The 15,217-nt window shown below is 37.8% G+C and overlaps 3 protein-coding genes across 6 annotated transcripts in view; 1 reads left to right on the plus strand and 2 right to left on the minus strand.

Annotated features, from left to right (window-relative positions):
* The window catches only part of Dh31-r (Diuretic hormone 31 Receptor), an 84,883-nt gene extending 74,694 nt beyond the window's left edge, over positions 1 to 10,189 (plus strand). For 3 of the 4 annotated variants that reach the window (XM_076910903.1, XM_076910895.1, XM_076910911.1), the window contains 8 exons: positions 5,476 to 5,567; positions 5,907 to 6,033; positions 6,402 to 6,628; positions 7,304 to 7,474; positions 7,536 to 7,659; positions 7,818 to 7,859; positions 7,979 to 8,062; positions 9,977 to 10,189. In XM_076910903.1, coding sequence (XP_076767018.1) covers positions 5,476 to 5,567; positions 5,907 to 6,033; positions 6,402 to 6,628; positions 7,304 to 7,474; positions 7,536 to 7,659; positions 7,818 to 7,859; positions 7,979 to 8,062; positions 9,977 to 10,174 — 1,065 coding nt within the window. In that variant the 3' untranslated portion in view covers positions 10,175 to 10,189. Of the gene's footprint in view, positions 1 to 5,475; positions 5,568 to 5,906; positions 6,034 to 6,401; positions 6,629 to 7,303; positions 7,475 to 7,535; positions 7,660 to 7,817; positions 7,860 to 7,978; positions 8,063 to 9,957 lie in introns of all 4 variants that reach the window. The other variant, XM_076910921.1, reaches the window with a different exon arrangement.
* Positions 3,499 to 15,217, minus strand: part of Vps25 (vacuolar protein sorting 25) — a 55,228-nt gene continuing 43,509 nt past the window's right edge. The window contains exon 5 of the mRNA XM_076910983.1: positions 3,499 to 3,509. The gene's annotated coding sequence lies outside the window, so the exon portion shown is untranslated. The remainder of the gene's footprint in view (positions 3,510 to 15,217) is intronic.
* On the minus strand, positions 11,748 to 14,221 carry LOC143433015 (transmembrane protein 19). Its single transcript, XM_076910076.1, has 6 exons — positions 13,999 to 14,221; positions 13,743 to 13,853; positions 13,173 to 13,460; positions 12,970 to 13,074; positions 12,673 to 12,888; positions 11,748 to 12,406 (listed from the first exon to the last, which is right to left on the minus strand). Exons 1-6 carry the CDS (start codon positions 14,147 to 14,149, stop codon positions 12,252 to 12,254), a joined length of 1,026 nt encoding a protein of 341 aa, XP_076766191.1. The 5' UTR covers positions 14,150 to 14,221; the 3' UTR covers positions 11,748 to 12,251.

Consider the following 15,217-nt stretch of genomic DNA (forward strand, 5'->3'; position numbering starts at 1 on the left):
CGAAATTTTTTTCACCGTAAAAAAAAAGGAATTTTCCATTCGCAGAGAAAGTAGAGCCACCTTTCCATCCTCGATTACTCGACAGAAAAACCTCGCCGTAAAAAAACGATCTCCCCTTCGATCGGAGCTTTACTTCGGGGCTATTCAAGTTCAGCAATCCGGAAGTAATAATTGTGGATTAAAAAAAAAAAAGAAAAAAAGCAGCCATTCTCTCTGCCTGCTTTTTTCCGTGTCTATAGAGTCTTTTCGAAGGAACATCGTTCTCGGACGGTATCAATATTCGATATAAACCGCGGAATTTACGAGGGAGGATCGATAATGTATCTGATGTTGCAAATTGTGGGCGGACCGAATATAAAGGAGGGCAACGATTCAGGCTATCGTTTCCAATCAGAGGAATCGTAGCATTCTAAATCAAAACACAAGGGATTTAGCAAAACTAAAGAAATGAGGAGAAGAGTTCCACAGGTCTTCGCGCTGTAATATTTTTGATACGTACAGTATCATACATAGTTATAATACAGTATCATACAGTTATAATACATAGGCTGCGAAATTTAGCAAACCTATGTCGCAATATGAATATTATTAATATAGTGTAGGTTAATATTATTTAATAACGGTGGTTTACTTCACTGCATCTTTTTTCTTAACCAAGAATTTTAATGAAATTTTCAAAATATCGTTTGTTGCCCTCGCATATTATGTTCGTTTTAGTAACGAAGACGAAGGTTTACTTATAAGGTATCTCTACGCGAGATACGACGCAGAATGTACCGTGTGTATAGAATCTTCTCAGTTTATTAATCTTAACAAAAATGCAGTACGGCTGCAGTCGGTGGTTTTACTTTCCGTTAAGGAGAGGATATTCTGTCCGGAATGGTAGGCAACTTACTAATCCAGAATATAATGCACGTCGCTGTGTATTCCTCCGCGTCGTCTTGGAACTTTTCCAATTTTATGAATAAAGGAAAAACTTCACGCGTCAAACGTAATACAAACCTCTGGAAATAATGTAAAACAAAGTTGAAGGACGACGCGTTTCAGCTACAAAGTCCGCGGTGGAAGATATCGTGAGAGATGTTAAGAAGTATTCCACCAAACGAGCCATTCCAGTTGAATTATCTATCTTTTGAGAATATTTTTTATCTTTATCCGAAGCGCCTGTTATGGATCATTGCCCGATTCACCACGATTTGTTACGCAATTTGTGAGAGAATCCAACATTGCCAAGAGGCTCGAAGAGGAATACAAAATTCTGCCCGTAAATATGCAGGAAGTTCTGTGCAAAATGTATGTACACTTATCCATAAATATGCGAAACACGGAAATGCAAATTCGATCCTAATGGAAGTGACATAATCCTGAAGTAGACTTCGAAGTTTCCATTGCCTTTGGCAAAGATTGAAAATGTGAATACGCGAGGATACGGAACAATGCGCGGTTAAATGGTGAAATATTCAGAGGAACTTTTAAAATGATTCAATTAAAGTGCTGACGTCGTGATATGTTTTTCGTTCAAGTAATTAAAATAAACGCAGAACGGCAACATTTATATTCCGCAAGGTAACTGAACGTAACTGAATCTGTAACAATATCTATCCACTGGACGCAGCAGAAACTCCCATGGAAACAAAAACTGTTCAAAAATCATGAAATGAGGAACTCGTTTAATATCAAGCGAGCAAACCCGTGAAAAACGATCGAGGCATCCTTGCAAGAAGCTCGCGAAGAAGTTCTTAGCGAAGATACGATCGCGGCGCCGAAGAAAGTCAAGAGTAACGCGTCACGTCGAAAATCTCGTTCGATGGCCGATGAGGGGAAGAAAGAGATAGGGTGAAAGGTGTGCAAGAAATAAATAAGGTGGACGAAAAAGCAAATAACTCTCGGATAAGCTCTTCTTCCTCTCGTTGGCCAAAGTGACGAAGGCGTTCGTGTTTCACACGAACAAAAAACACCCCTGTAATTCCCTGATCGTTGAACGAAAGAACTCTGGCGAAACGAGCCTCAAAGGAGGCGAACATCGCCTCACGGTGGAATGGCTGGCAAACTCGTTTCACTGTTTTAATATTTATCTCCCGCGCTTACGTACAGGCGAAGTGAATTCGCTTAGATCGCGACTGTGCATTTTCATTCGGTACCGCGAGGATTCCCGCGGGATCTTTGGATAGCGGACGCGGAGCTTTACGATCGCGAATCGTGCTGTTAGTTTCTATTGTCACGAGCGTGCTGGGCGTAATCGCGCAGAGTCTTCGAGATGCTTCAGAAAACGGTGATTTCTTAGTATGCATTGGTTTATCAACACGGATGCTCGATAGTTTGAAAAAAAGAATAGCTCGGAGGGAACCTCGTACATACATTATTATGGAATGTACCATGATTACAAAGATAATTATTGTTAAGTTTTATGTCTTACAGATTTAGAAATTGGAATTGAAATTTGATGGCAAGTTCCATTTGTTTGAATAATACTTTTAGTATTCCACTGTGGTAGATGGGATAGATATAAGTGCACCAGTGACGCTGAACCATTCGGTTCTGTAAAATTTCGTCAGTGTCAGCGATGAAAAATGCAGTTTCCTTGCTTTCAGGTTACGCGACACGCAGACGTAGACTCAGCGTCGTTTTTTGTCTTTCTATGTCACTGACGGATTTGCATCAGGAAATAACGCGTTTTTTTTTTACTAGTATATTACTTTTCTGCTATTCGTATATGAATGAATAACGGTTCAGTTTAATTGGTATCTTGAACATTGCAGCCTTCGCGTAATGCACTAAGAGTATAAATTTGCTGATGGTGCTTTACGTCCGAAAACGATTATTTCTAGAGCTAGAACAGCATTGGAAATTAGCGGAAGCGCGTGTACGAGTCGCTAGTCGCACTTAACTATGCGACCAATTGAATTTCCCTGGGACAAAGGGACAGTGAATGCAATTAGACGCCGTGGAAGTCGACGAAGTTCATCTGGCTATACAGGCAACTACGGTGTAACTTTCGTTCAGACATTAATCCGATTGCCTGCGAATGGAGACAGGCGCATTCCATTAGACAGTAATCGAACATCGATATTCATCGTTCTATATTCCGTCAGTCGTTTAAGATCACGTCCCACGTTGCAAATTACTTCGATCGCATTAATTCAGTCGCAACGACCATTATTTTTAGTAAATTGTATAACTTATTATAGCTGAGTCCGAAGTTTCTGTTTTTTTCTTTTTTTTTAACGAGAGAGGAACTGATTGCAAATGAATAATTTTAGATTTTGTAATGAATGTTTTATCGTATAGATAAGGATGTACACGTATAAAGGTCTCGAAAACTTTAACTTTGGATTGAAAATAACTTGAACTCGACGCGTAATTCTTAGCTTGATAATGCCTTGTAAAGAATATTCTCTGCAAAGCGTTACCAATTTCCAGGCTTACCGACGAGGAGGTCTACCCAAGGACTACCCAAGGACCCATTTAATAATATTAATTCAGTAATTTAATGCGTAATTTAATTATAGAAGATTAATATATCTCGTTTTTTCAAACTTACCATCCAGGAACCATGTTTTCTCCAGCAACCTTCACCATCAAATCAGTAAGCACTCTCTTCGAGATCCCTCCATCATCAAATCAGTGAGCACTCTCTTCAAGATCCCTTCACCCTCAGATCGAATCGATCAGCATCTTCTCCAGGATTCCTCCAGTTTAGGGTCGAACCGATCAGCACCTTCTCCAAAGTCCCTCCACCTTCAGATGGAATCGATCAGCAGCTTCTTCAGGATCCCTCCAGCTTCGGACAGAATCGATCGACATCATCTCCAAGGTCTCTCCACCTTAAGGGCGGATCGATCACACCAATCCGACACTAAGGTGGGAGGATTCTAAACAGGATGTTGATCGATTCCATCTGAAGGTGGAGGGACCTTGGAGAACGTGTCGACCGATTTCATCTGGAGGTGAAGGGCTCCTAGAGAGGGTGCTAATCCCCACCATGGGTCGGTGAGCACCTTCAGCATGAACCTCCACTATCGGGTCAGTCGGTACGTGTTTGAAGCACCTCCACCATCGGCCAACATCCCTCCATGGTTGTTAACCAGTTTCCAATGCGCTTCCCAGGTCCGACGACCAAACAGAGACTGAACCCATACGTGTAGTCATCGACCCTTATATTGTCATCCCCGCTTCGCCTTCTTAACATGTCTTCGCACCATGTGTCTTATGTGATGCGTTGCAGTAAAATATATAATAATACATATAATATGCAACTCGAAGCTGCATGTAACATGATTAGAGAGTAATTATCAAAGAATCAGGGAATCTTCTAATCGAAACGTTGCCGTTCGATTCGGATGGGCTTCCACGCAATATCAAAGAATTATTTTTATTAAAAACTGTGAAAGCCTAGCAATTTATCAGGGTTGAAAACGTTCTAGGGTGAAATTTATATGGAATAAAAGGATCAATCGTTGTCGGCAATCGACATAATACCGGAACCAGATTCCCATCGAAACATCAAGCAGGATCGTAACGTGGAGTGATAGGAGCCACTAAAGGGAAATTTCGAAGTAATGGACCGAAATGGAGAATCCTCTTATCTGGAGGATCGTCTGTCAAAATCCTCTGGGAGCACGCATTCACGACTCACGCTTGCAAATTGATGAATAATGCACGAAGTCGCGGCGTACACGCAGCCTCTTAGCATCTGAAACGCGCCCGCGTATAATTAAGTAAATCGTCGATAGATAAGCAACCAATTATGCCCTAAGTAGCTTACGCCGATATTAGCTGCGTTATACAAGTAGAAAATTCATCCTTCTTTCGGCTTTATAGGCAAGTAAAGAAAATTGAGTAATTGTTTCGTTTAATCGGTCGATGATCTCCAATATCGTTTTACACGTATACACGAGTATAATGTTGTTAATTCTTTTTTATCATTGATGCTCGTTATTATCGCAATGAAAGTGTTACGGCCAGTCACGTATTGGAAATAAAATTTCGCGGTACCAATCGTAAAACAGAGAGTATGGAAATTGCTTTACTTAAACTTGCCACGGTCTGAAGGGATCTCTCAGCTTTCTTTATGGATCGTAATTTTTCCATGCTTAAATCCTTCTTTTATGCGTTATTCCTCGCCTTCGTGTTTCTGTCGCTTCGTGTGTCAGTTCTCCGCCAGTTTCCTCGATACTTGTCCCATCATCTTACCACGATACCATTGAACGAATTATGATACATAGTTTAATACTAAGTAAGTAGAGACACAGGCAACAAATGAAATGCTTATGAAAATTGTTGCTATATTTCGAGATATTAAAATGCAACAGTTTCTGAATTTTTATGCAAAGGTCCATTTCGATAAATCATTGTATGGAATGTTTTTAAATAATCGAATATCTATTCGTTTCGTACCGATGCGTGCGTTCGTCTTTTAATGTATCAATACATCGGATAGAATCTCACTAATGACGATATTAATCTCGATTTCAGTGGCAGCAGGGGATTAATGGAATTTACGAGGCCGGGTACGCGATATCGCTGGTAGCGTTGCTGCTCTCGTTAGGTATTCTCACGTATTTCCGGTGAGTTCTGCTTCTCCCTATTTCTCTTCTCTTCCTTTGCAAACTTTCCCCGTCCGGTAACAAAAATGGTATTAGCAAAAACTAAGGAAGACCAACATTGGTCTGCCTCGAGAAATATTAGAATCGCTGAACAACAAAATTCATCCTAAACATTTTTTATTAATCCTAGAAATGTTAGTCTCAAAGATTATTATCTCTAAAAAGATATCAAAGAGAATTATTCGCGATTTTCGAAACTGTGGAACGATTCGTACTGTTTAGAAGTATTGAACAAGTTGGTATAAAGAGAGTAAAAGTCCTGTTCGTTCCGATTTTGATTATTTTGTTTGTTGAACGTAGCTCCCTGAGGTGCGCGAGGACCACTCTTCATATGAACCTATTCGCTTCGTTTGCTGTAAATAACGCTCTGTGGCTGGTGTGGTACAGGTGCATCGTCGCGAATACGGATTTGCTGTTGAACAATGGGGTACGTATGAGAGGGCTCCGTTTCACACTTCACTTTTTATTTAGCACTCGACCCGCGTCGATGCTTCACTGGAAAACACGTATCAAAGCGTATCGCTTGGCAGACTTGTTTTCCTTTTTTCTTATTCCACGCGCAGTAACGACATCGAAAAGCTGGACAATAAAATAAAGAATACAGATTTTCAATGAAACTCGAATTCCAGAAATTGTTTCGAGCAATGAAAAGAAAAAAGTAGTTGCAAATATACCTTGCAAAAGTAGAAATTCTAAGGAGACGTTATTTAGATTTACAGACTTCCTTTAAATTTATCGACTTAACACCCCTTTGAATTTCTTCCAACTCGGAACTGAAGACGAAATGATTTTCAGATAATATGCCGCCTGTTGCACATCGTCCTGCATTACTTCCTGCTGACTAATTACGCCTGGATGTTGTGCGAGGGTTTTTACCTGCACACCCTGCTCGTTAGCGCTTTCACGAGCGAACACAAATTAGTAAAGTGGCTGATGGGCCTCGGTTGGCCAGTACCAGCGGTCATCGTGACGATTTATGCCTGTTTGAGGGCGACCAGCGACGATCCTGTGGACACTGAACAGTAAGCATACAACAGTTGAACGATAGAAACCAGATACGCATACTATTTTGTAATCTAAAATCCCCGTGGAAAAATTGTAACGTATAAATATTTTTATAAAATAATTAACAAAATAGATTCAGGAGGCAAAATCAATTGCAACAGTATCTATAATCGAAGCAACGACGTTAAGAGAGGCGAAACTGATTTCAGACTAGGCTATAATTTCATGCTGCAACAATGAGACGCATTTCGGGTATTATGAAACACCGTGAAAGGGGTCTGCGCAAACCAGAGGATCAAAACCGCGGCAATTGAGTTTCCGCCATTCGCTCGAGCCTTGCCTCGAAATCCGTAATGAACAAAGAGATTCTGTCGCGTTAGATTAGCTACGTCTAAATTTACGTTGCCTGCGAACAATAATCTATTTGTCGAAGGGTATAACGTCGATTAATCGTATCAGCGAACGTTTCTGTGCGTCGATGATACATCGATGGGTCTCAGATTTTTTTATCCTTCAATTTTGATTATACATATCGACGAACGAAGAAAAAAATAAAGTGGAATATAATATATTTCAGAGATAATGAGATGATTAAAAGTTTCAGTTTATATCGTAACGAGTGTTGTTGGAAATTTTTATTCAAATGTCGTAGATTATGGACTTATTCGAGCTAATTGATGACTATTTTATAGGTGTTGGATCAACGAGGGCAACTTTATGATGGTGTTGGTTTATCCAGTCTGCGTTTCTACCATGTTGAATCTGCTTTTTCTCTTCAACATCGTTCGAGTTCTGTTAATGAAGCTAAGAGCCGGTCCCACGATCGGCACGCAACCCTCGAGATCAATTCGTCAAGCATTTCGGTAACCAGATCATCGATTACTATCGCATGCATTTTAATTCGATACTTTTAACTCTTTTTAGAGCTACGCTACTTCTGGTGCCGCTTTTGGGTCTACATTATCTTCTAACTCCCTTCAGGCCGCCGAAAAATCACCCCTGGGAGCAATTCTACGAAGTACTCTCGGCCATTACAGCGTCCTTCCAGGTATCAGCCAGCTTCGTTACTTTTCTGCAAGGAAAGTCCAATGAAACTTTTTATAATCAATCCATTTCCTCGATCGATTTCTATTGACAACCGCAAACGGTGTTAAGAAACGATAATATTAATAGTTTCTCTATTTTAAATCGATATTTGTCCGGCAGGGTCTCTGCGTGGCGATTTTATTCTGCTTCTGCAACGGCGAGGTGAGGAATTAATCCGCGTGTGACATCGCATATTTTCCTCTCCTCCCTTTGTTATCTTTAATTAATTAAAACGGAAAGCACCAAGAATGTGTTCATTAATGTACGTTGCTTCCGCGCAGGTGATAGCGCAGTTCAAGAGGAAATGGGAGGGCACGGCTCTTCTGCGAAATCGAGCCAATTCGTGCACAGCGACCACCGTCTCGGTACGGCAAATTCACAAGACATAAAACAGTCATGGTTTCCGTAGAAATGAAAACGCCTCGAGTGAACCACCATCATACGTGCGTCCTCACATGTCCTCGCCTTTTTTTGTATCCTTTTCTTTCATCTCTCTTGTCATTTTCATCCACGATCGTTCACGCGATCCTCACACAGGTCTACCAAAAATTATTCATCTAGTTGTTCTTTTTTCTTCTCCTAGAATTAAGCAGACTTTTACCTTTACTGTTGAATTTATCGACTTAAATTCAATGGAAGTCATTTTTGGAGGATTTGATTTGATGGCAATTATAAAATGTTTGTTTGAAGAGGGAAAATAAAGAACAGAGGGAACTCGTCTCACATTCTCACCTTTTTTATGGAATAATTTTCAAATACAATTAATGATTGTAAGATTTTAATAGGAAGAAATATGTCTAACTTCGTGATCCATCAAATCTGATTTCCCTCTTTTTATTTCGAAAAGTGCTGCGAGTAAAATTGTATCTGTATTTGTTAAGAGCTGCTTTCATATTGGTATCAAATAATTGTTAAGAATTTTCTAGGTATTATTGGAAATTAAAGTCATCGATTGTTTGAAATATCTATGAAAATTGGGGACAGCAAACCTTTCGCCAAAGATTATAAAAAAAAAAGAAAAAAAATGACAGAATCTTTGGAAATTTCATAGAATTTTCAATGGTTCGTATAACAAAGAATTCTCGAAGAGAATACTAGAAAATGGCCCGAGCTGCTCGAGTCTGCGATGTATGGAAAAATGATGAAGGATCGCTTAAATAAATCGTAGAAATTGCTTTGCACATAGCCGTTCGTTTCGACTGGATTCTAGTTGGTTGCACAGTCACGGATATCTTCGATACATTTTCGAAATCTGTCCTTGCACAAGACAGATCGAGCCCAAGAGACGAATCGCCCATTATAAATGAACACACGATGCCGCAGGAGCATATTTCGCAATGCACTCGCATGAATAACGTAATAATCGTGATTTACTGTGATCATACCGTGCCAAAGCATAATGCTTCAATGCTTTTTGAGACACTTGTGAAATTAATAGCCTGATGTTAAATTACTAAAACTAGGTTTTGAAAGTATAAGGTTTCTTTACTTGTGTGTGTGTGTATATATAATTTCATAAGATATTTAACAAATTTTATTTCAATCAAAATACTGCACGACGATAAATATTTTATGCTTCTGGTTGACATGGTTTAATTCTGTATTTGTAAATGGTACGTTTCATCTATAACTCTCATTACAAACGCTCATTTTTCAATCGTCACATAATAGAAAGACAACTTATCGTGTATAAACGACTTTAAGACATCAAGATTACATCGACCTCATACGTAAAACGATCAAATTAAGAACAACAGACATAAAAAGATGCGCACAACAAAGACAAGCATCACCAAACTTTCAAGCAATTGGATCAAGGTGAAACAAGATCAAGCATAACATCTCATCACTTTCCATCTAGCACCCACTTGCTCAGCACACACCAAACAGAAACACCAGCCCAACCATCATCATCAGTTCACCCAAGTACGTTCATCATTGATATCCCATCATCGAGGATCACAATCACGCAAGATAGACGATGAGTAAGGTAGCACAACGAGAAATTTGATTGCACGACTGGTCAATGGTGCGATACGGACCGCGATCGGGTCTGAGCAGCAATGATATCCAGTGTATTACAGACGTACTAACAACCGCCGGCCTGCTACTGTACATAAGCCGTGATATGAACTAACAGGCGGAGAGTGGCGAGTGTAAAGAGAGAGAAAGTGAGGGAGAGTAAGGGAGAGAGTTGTCCGTGTCGTGCCAATGACGACGTGCCCGTGTCAAGTCCATTCTGGGACGTTGACTGTTTCAGTTTATCCGCTCGACCGCAGGTCCGATGCCGGGAGAGGAGAAGGTGTGACTATCGTTTATCCGCGCCGGAACTCTTGAACGAGAACCAAATCGTGGACGACCGCCAGCAGACTGTGCAGCTGGTCGCCGCCAGTTCCATGCCCAATAGCCACAACAACAACGCCAACGCACTTATCAAGCCGCAAGACGCGTCTGATCACGACCAAACGCAATGTTGATGATCGAGGGATTGATACGAAAGGAGAGAATTGATGATTATATAGGGTGATCGACTGTACGATTGAAAGGAGTCATTGAAAAGACAGCTGGGGGTCTAACAAAGTCAGTTTAATTTCTCTGCGACAGATTCTTTTAACAAATATTGCAATAACATAATGTTGTGGAATATAACACCTAATCTTAAATGGGGTGTGCACAGTATCATTAATCTGTTGCAATGGGACTATTGTTTCTAATCAGTATTGACAAAAAATAGCATTAGGTCAGCTCTGCAATTTAAGATTAAGTTATGATTTATTGGATAAAGTTGGTGAAGGGATGACTAAATTATTTTTTTAAATTTACACAGGGGTAAAGTTGTAAATATAATTTTTATTTCTAACGAAATATATTCTTCAGATTAAGTATTTTTTAAGTATCGTTGAAACGAATAATAACAGAAACATATATAGTATGCTTGCAATGTACATATATCTCACTCTAAAATTGTACATTAATAATGATTACTCCGATTTGTAAAATTACGATTTACTGCGAGAGCGTATAGTTTGTCATTTCGTTTAAACAGGTTTACAAGGTAATTCACTGTAAGAGTTAAATAGATTAATCTGTACAAAATTACTATGTTGCATTCAATATGAAACGAATTGATAGAATTTAATTTTTCAAATGTTTTCAGTATAGTTGCTCTTTATCTAAAAGATTCTACATGTTAATATTCTAGTTAAACGATTCTTTAAGATATGTATATTATTTTCGGGTAAATGAAGTGATAACTAATGAGGTGCTCGCTGTTTACAAAATTTCGCACCTAAACAACTGATACAACGAGTCTTAATTAGTACAGTGAACTTCACAAAATAAATGTAAAGTTAAGCGATATGTACATATAACGCATGTTAATATTCAACCTGCATTTAAAACACCATTAGATCTAATGTTTTATGAGTAAATTCATTCATAAAGAATAATTATTTATTTTTGGAGAAGATGCGTCGATTACGTTGAATTTTACATATGTTGTTAAAGACATTATTTGGTGTAAAAATCAACGCAATCGGAGCTGCTTATCCGAATTAAATAAGTACCTTATAAAGGGGATTCAAAATCAAAATTAGATTATAAGACATGTAATTTTTAATCATTCTGTAACGTTCAAAATTTTTTGGGAAGATATAGAGTTTATTTGGATTTTGTAAATAGATATTGCTAGTTGATCATATCAAGCTGTATCGCATAATTTTTGTACAAAATAGCAATTTTGTAGAAAATATTTGCCGCTAATGTATGCGTAATTGCTGCCTACGCAAATATAACTGGAACATGCGACAAAATATACAGATAATTCTGATATATATGTACATATATAAGATTTTCCAGATTCGAACTGATAGAAACTGATGTTAAAAATTCTCTAATATTCTCCTTCCTCCCATCCCGTATTGAATTCACCTATTTTTATTAAGAATGTACCGTCTCAATTATTAAAAAAAAAAAAGCGAAAAACAAAAGACTTTTGGGGAAAATAGAAAAACAAGTAGGATTGACACATTTAAAAAAATACTTCTTTTTACAATAAAATTGATAAATACTTTTACAAAAATATTTTATGTAATTTTATATTACTAGAAATATCTGAATTTTGATTAATATATTATATTAAATGGACGGTTACAAGGTTAAAAAAAATCAACGTACTTTGTTAAACATTATAAGTCTCATTCAAATATGTACAGCCATAGAAAATAGTACATATAGTAAAATACAAATGACCATCAACAATAGAAACTTTTCCCAGTTCTTTTATACAGTTTTATACTAAAACTAAAAGAGAAAGATAATTCCGATTTTATCTATTCCCTTTTTGAGATAATAATAAAAATAAATTACAATTATTTCATGTTATAGAAACATGTTCAGAAATAAAAGAGAGGCGCTGATAAATGCATACGTAATTAAACGTTTAAACATGTACATACATGTAGTTAACATATGGATACAGTTATATAACTAGTTATATAACTATATATATATATATTTAATTAAATATTAATGCCTTTAATTAAATATATACCCTTAAGACCACAATAATTTCGCTATTCCCGGTAATGTTAATGCAGTAATAACGCTTGACAAAAGATTCACACTGTGATTATCCAAAATTTGTCTACCGCATATGTGTTTCACACCTTTATCAGGATGTTCTACAATCATTCCATTTTCGTTTACCCCTACAATAAAAGTGTAATTTGTAAATTTCTTTATAAAGTGCAAAAGAAAATACCGTTGGTGTATAAGAAAGATGCACTAGGAATATGTATGCACGAATATGCATCCAAAAGAAAAACTATTGCGATGCATGCATACAAAGCAGTTATAAATTATATATGCTATACTTAAACTTTAAGAGGTTGTAAAATCTTTGAATCTGTTAAGGCTTTTATTGTTAGTGCAATTTTCTTCTATGCTGAAAATATATTCACGACTTATGTCTTACCAGAATACTGCAACGTGGCCCCTAAGATAGAGTCTGTTATACTGCCAAATAAACCTCCAATACCTCCAATAACAATAATAAGCCACTGTGGTGCTGCTAGTTGCAGTATGACTGTGTCAACAGTCATCAGTATAGTCACGTAGTGAAACAAACCCACTGTCAGACCGCCAAGCAAGGAAGCAAGCAGACCTACCCACGAAATACCACCGTTCGTCCCTATGTATATTAATAATTGTTAATAATCATCGACTTTCACATCTAAAACGTACTTGCACTGTGAATGAAACTCTTTTTTACCCTTTGGGACTCTTTTGAACGTAGTAATCAGAAAAGGTTCGCTATTACCAATGACTGGCCCAATTTCCGAGGCCCAAGTGTCTCCATTACAACATGCAAAAGCTCCTAAATCATAGTAATTATACATATAAGTACAAGTAATTAGAAGTTCAAAACCAATTTCTTTTTAACGATCATTGCACGAGAGATATTAATCAATATACCTAAAATTCCTACTGACAGCCATGAACTCCTGTAATATTTATCAAAATCAATTGGCTGTTCGGTACATCCTACATCCAACAAATATAAAAGTGCTAATTGCGTTGCCATGCCACCATTGCATAGCACCTGAACCCAATTTCTTTGGCCGCCTTCTTTGAAATTTGCCTCAAACTTCCTCTTCTTGTAAGAACGAAACTGTGTCACCTTGGAAGAGGTGATAAAGAATGCAAAAAGACAAGCCAAATGAGCGAAACTGGTAATTGTCAGAATAAAACCTATGAATAGTCCTGAAATGTGACATAGAATGGTCTATTTAGATTGGTAATGAGAATTAGCAGAGCAAAACTTACATAATACCATCTTTCCATACCTCTTTCTTTAAGTAATACGCATATATATATATATATATATGTACATAACATCTCAGTAAATATTTTATATAGTTAAACAGACAATCATTACAAGCAGTATCAAACAATTTTAATGAGCAATACTTTCATTTGTCTACAATGAAATTATATTTTATCACCACTTCTTTTAAATATTAAAATAGAAGAAATCTGTATTACCGAAAATGCTACCGCTAACGTCCACGCTTTTTCTCCGCAGGCCCCAAAATGCTACGAAAATCGGAATCAGGACTGCAACCAGCCATCTCCATGGTGACACAACTGGATGTCCTAAAAAAATGATTGTTTTTCAGAGCAATCGGAATGACAGCTGACGCGCACGAGCATTCTTGATCCTTGATCTCGGTAAATGTTATTCATTGAAAAAACTGTAACACAACATGGGAAATTAATGCAAATTAAATTGCGATCATACCTTCGAAGTGATTCTCAGAATGGGAATAAAATATCGAATAAACGACGTTTATAAACCAAAACATCATGGAAATAGGAATCGCACAAGCACTGAGAAGAACCGGCATTAATACATGCGAGCGCTTATTCTCGTTACTTTTTAATGAAACCATAGTTTAAAGTCACAACGTATAAACCATTTGATACACTTGACAAATTCTATTAGTTTAGATTCAATTCATACGATAAGTGAAGCGCCAAACTATAACGAAACGCGATCAAGAATTCGCTAAGATCACCATGAGATAAAATCACCGGCCATTTCCTCCTTCATGGTTCCGGTTACATTACACCTACGACTTTGGCAATGGCTGCACTCACGACTGCAAAAATTTGCTCGTCGCACTTGCTTGTAAACTCCCATGAATGTCACAGACCAAAGAGGTGGTTGAAACGGGGTTTGCGAAAGTCAGGGAGAGTATTAATTCTTAAGTTCCGTGTTAGGTGGCGGCTGAAGCATTATTCGATGAAAGTAGCGCGGGGATATCCAACAAAAACAGAATCCATGGTCGAGAATGCTTGCGGCATTTGTGTTGGGGCGACACTATTATACAGAATGATTCACTATTCGTATAACAAATTTTTACAGGTGATAATACACCTGAGGAAAAGAGCAATTAATTTGCTATTCTAATAGTCCCTATTTTATCCTGAAACTCGAAAACAGCTGGAGTAATAAAAGTTTCAACTTACCTGAGAGGACAAAACTCATAAATTACTAAAACTTTGATTTCATATTTAACTAATTATTTTTAAATAATTAATTAACTGCTGCTCCCTCTCTCATCTTAATTACAGAATTTTAGACCACTGCTGATTAAATGAAGTAATTCCTCAATTTTCATCGAATAGAAAGAGTAAGACAAATTATATCTCCCGCTTTAGAGGTAAGAGGGAGAAAGATATATAAGAATGATATAAGAAAGAGTGAGACAGATGATACAGACCCTCTTCTAGGACCCCTGGCGCCATCTCTGTAAAAAGTGCTCAAACTGGTCGCACAGCGGTACCGACAGCGAAGTGAACTTCAAAAACTACTAACGCCATCTCCTGGAGGAACCTTGAAACTAGGTCGGTAATTAGTTTCAGTACTTTTCGCAGAGATGGCGCTAGTAGTTCTTGAGTAGTTCACTTCACTGTCGGTACTTGTGTGCGACCAGTTTGAGCACTTTTTACAGAGA

This window comes from Xylocopa sonorina, chromosome 1 (assembly GCF_050948175.1).
Source record: "Xylocopa sonorina isolate GNS202 chromosome 1, iyXylSono1_principal, whole genome shotgun sequence".
Taxonomy (NCBI): Eukaryota; Metazoa; Arthropoda; class Insecta; order Hymenoptera; family Apidae; genus Xylocopa; species Xylocopa sonorina.

Coding starts and splice junctions, on each gene's coding strand:
- LOC143433015 (XM_076910076.1), bottom strand. CDS start 14,149: ATGGTTTCATTAAAAAGTAACGAGAATAAGCGCTCGCATGTATTAATG. Junction 13,854..13,998: donor TTCTGAGAATCACTTCGAAG/GTATGATCGCAA, acceptor TCATTTTTTTAG/GACATCCAGTTGTGTCACCA. Junction 13,075..13,172: donor GCTGTCAGTAGGAATTTTAG/GTATATTGATTA, acceptor ACTATGATTTAG/GAGCTTTTGCATGTTGTAAT.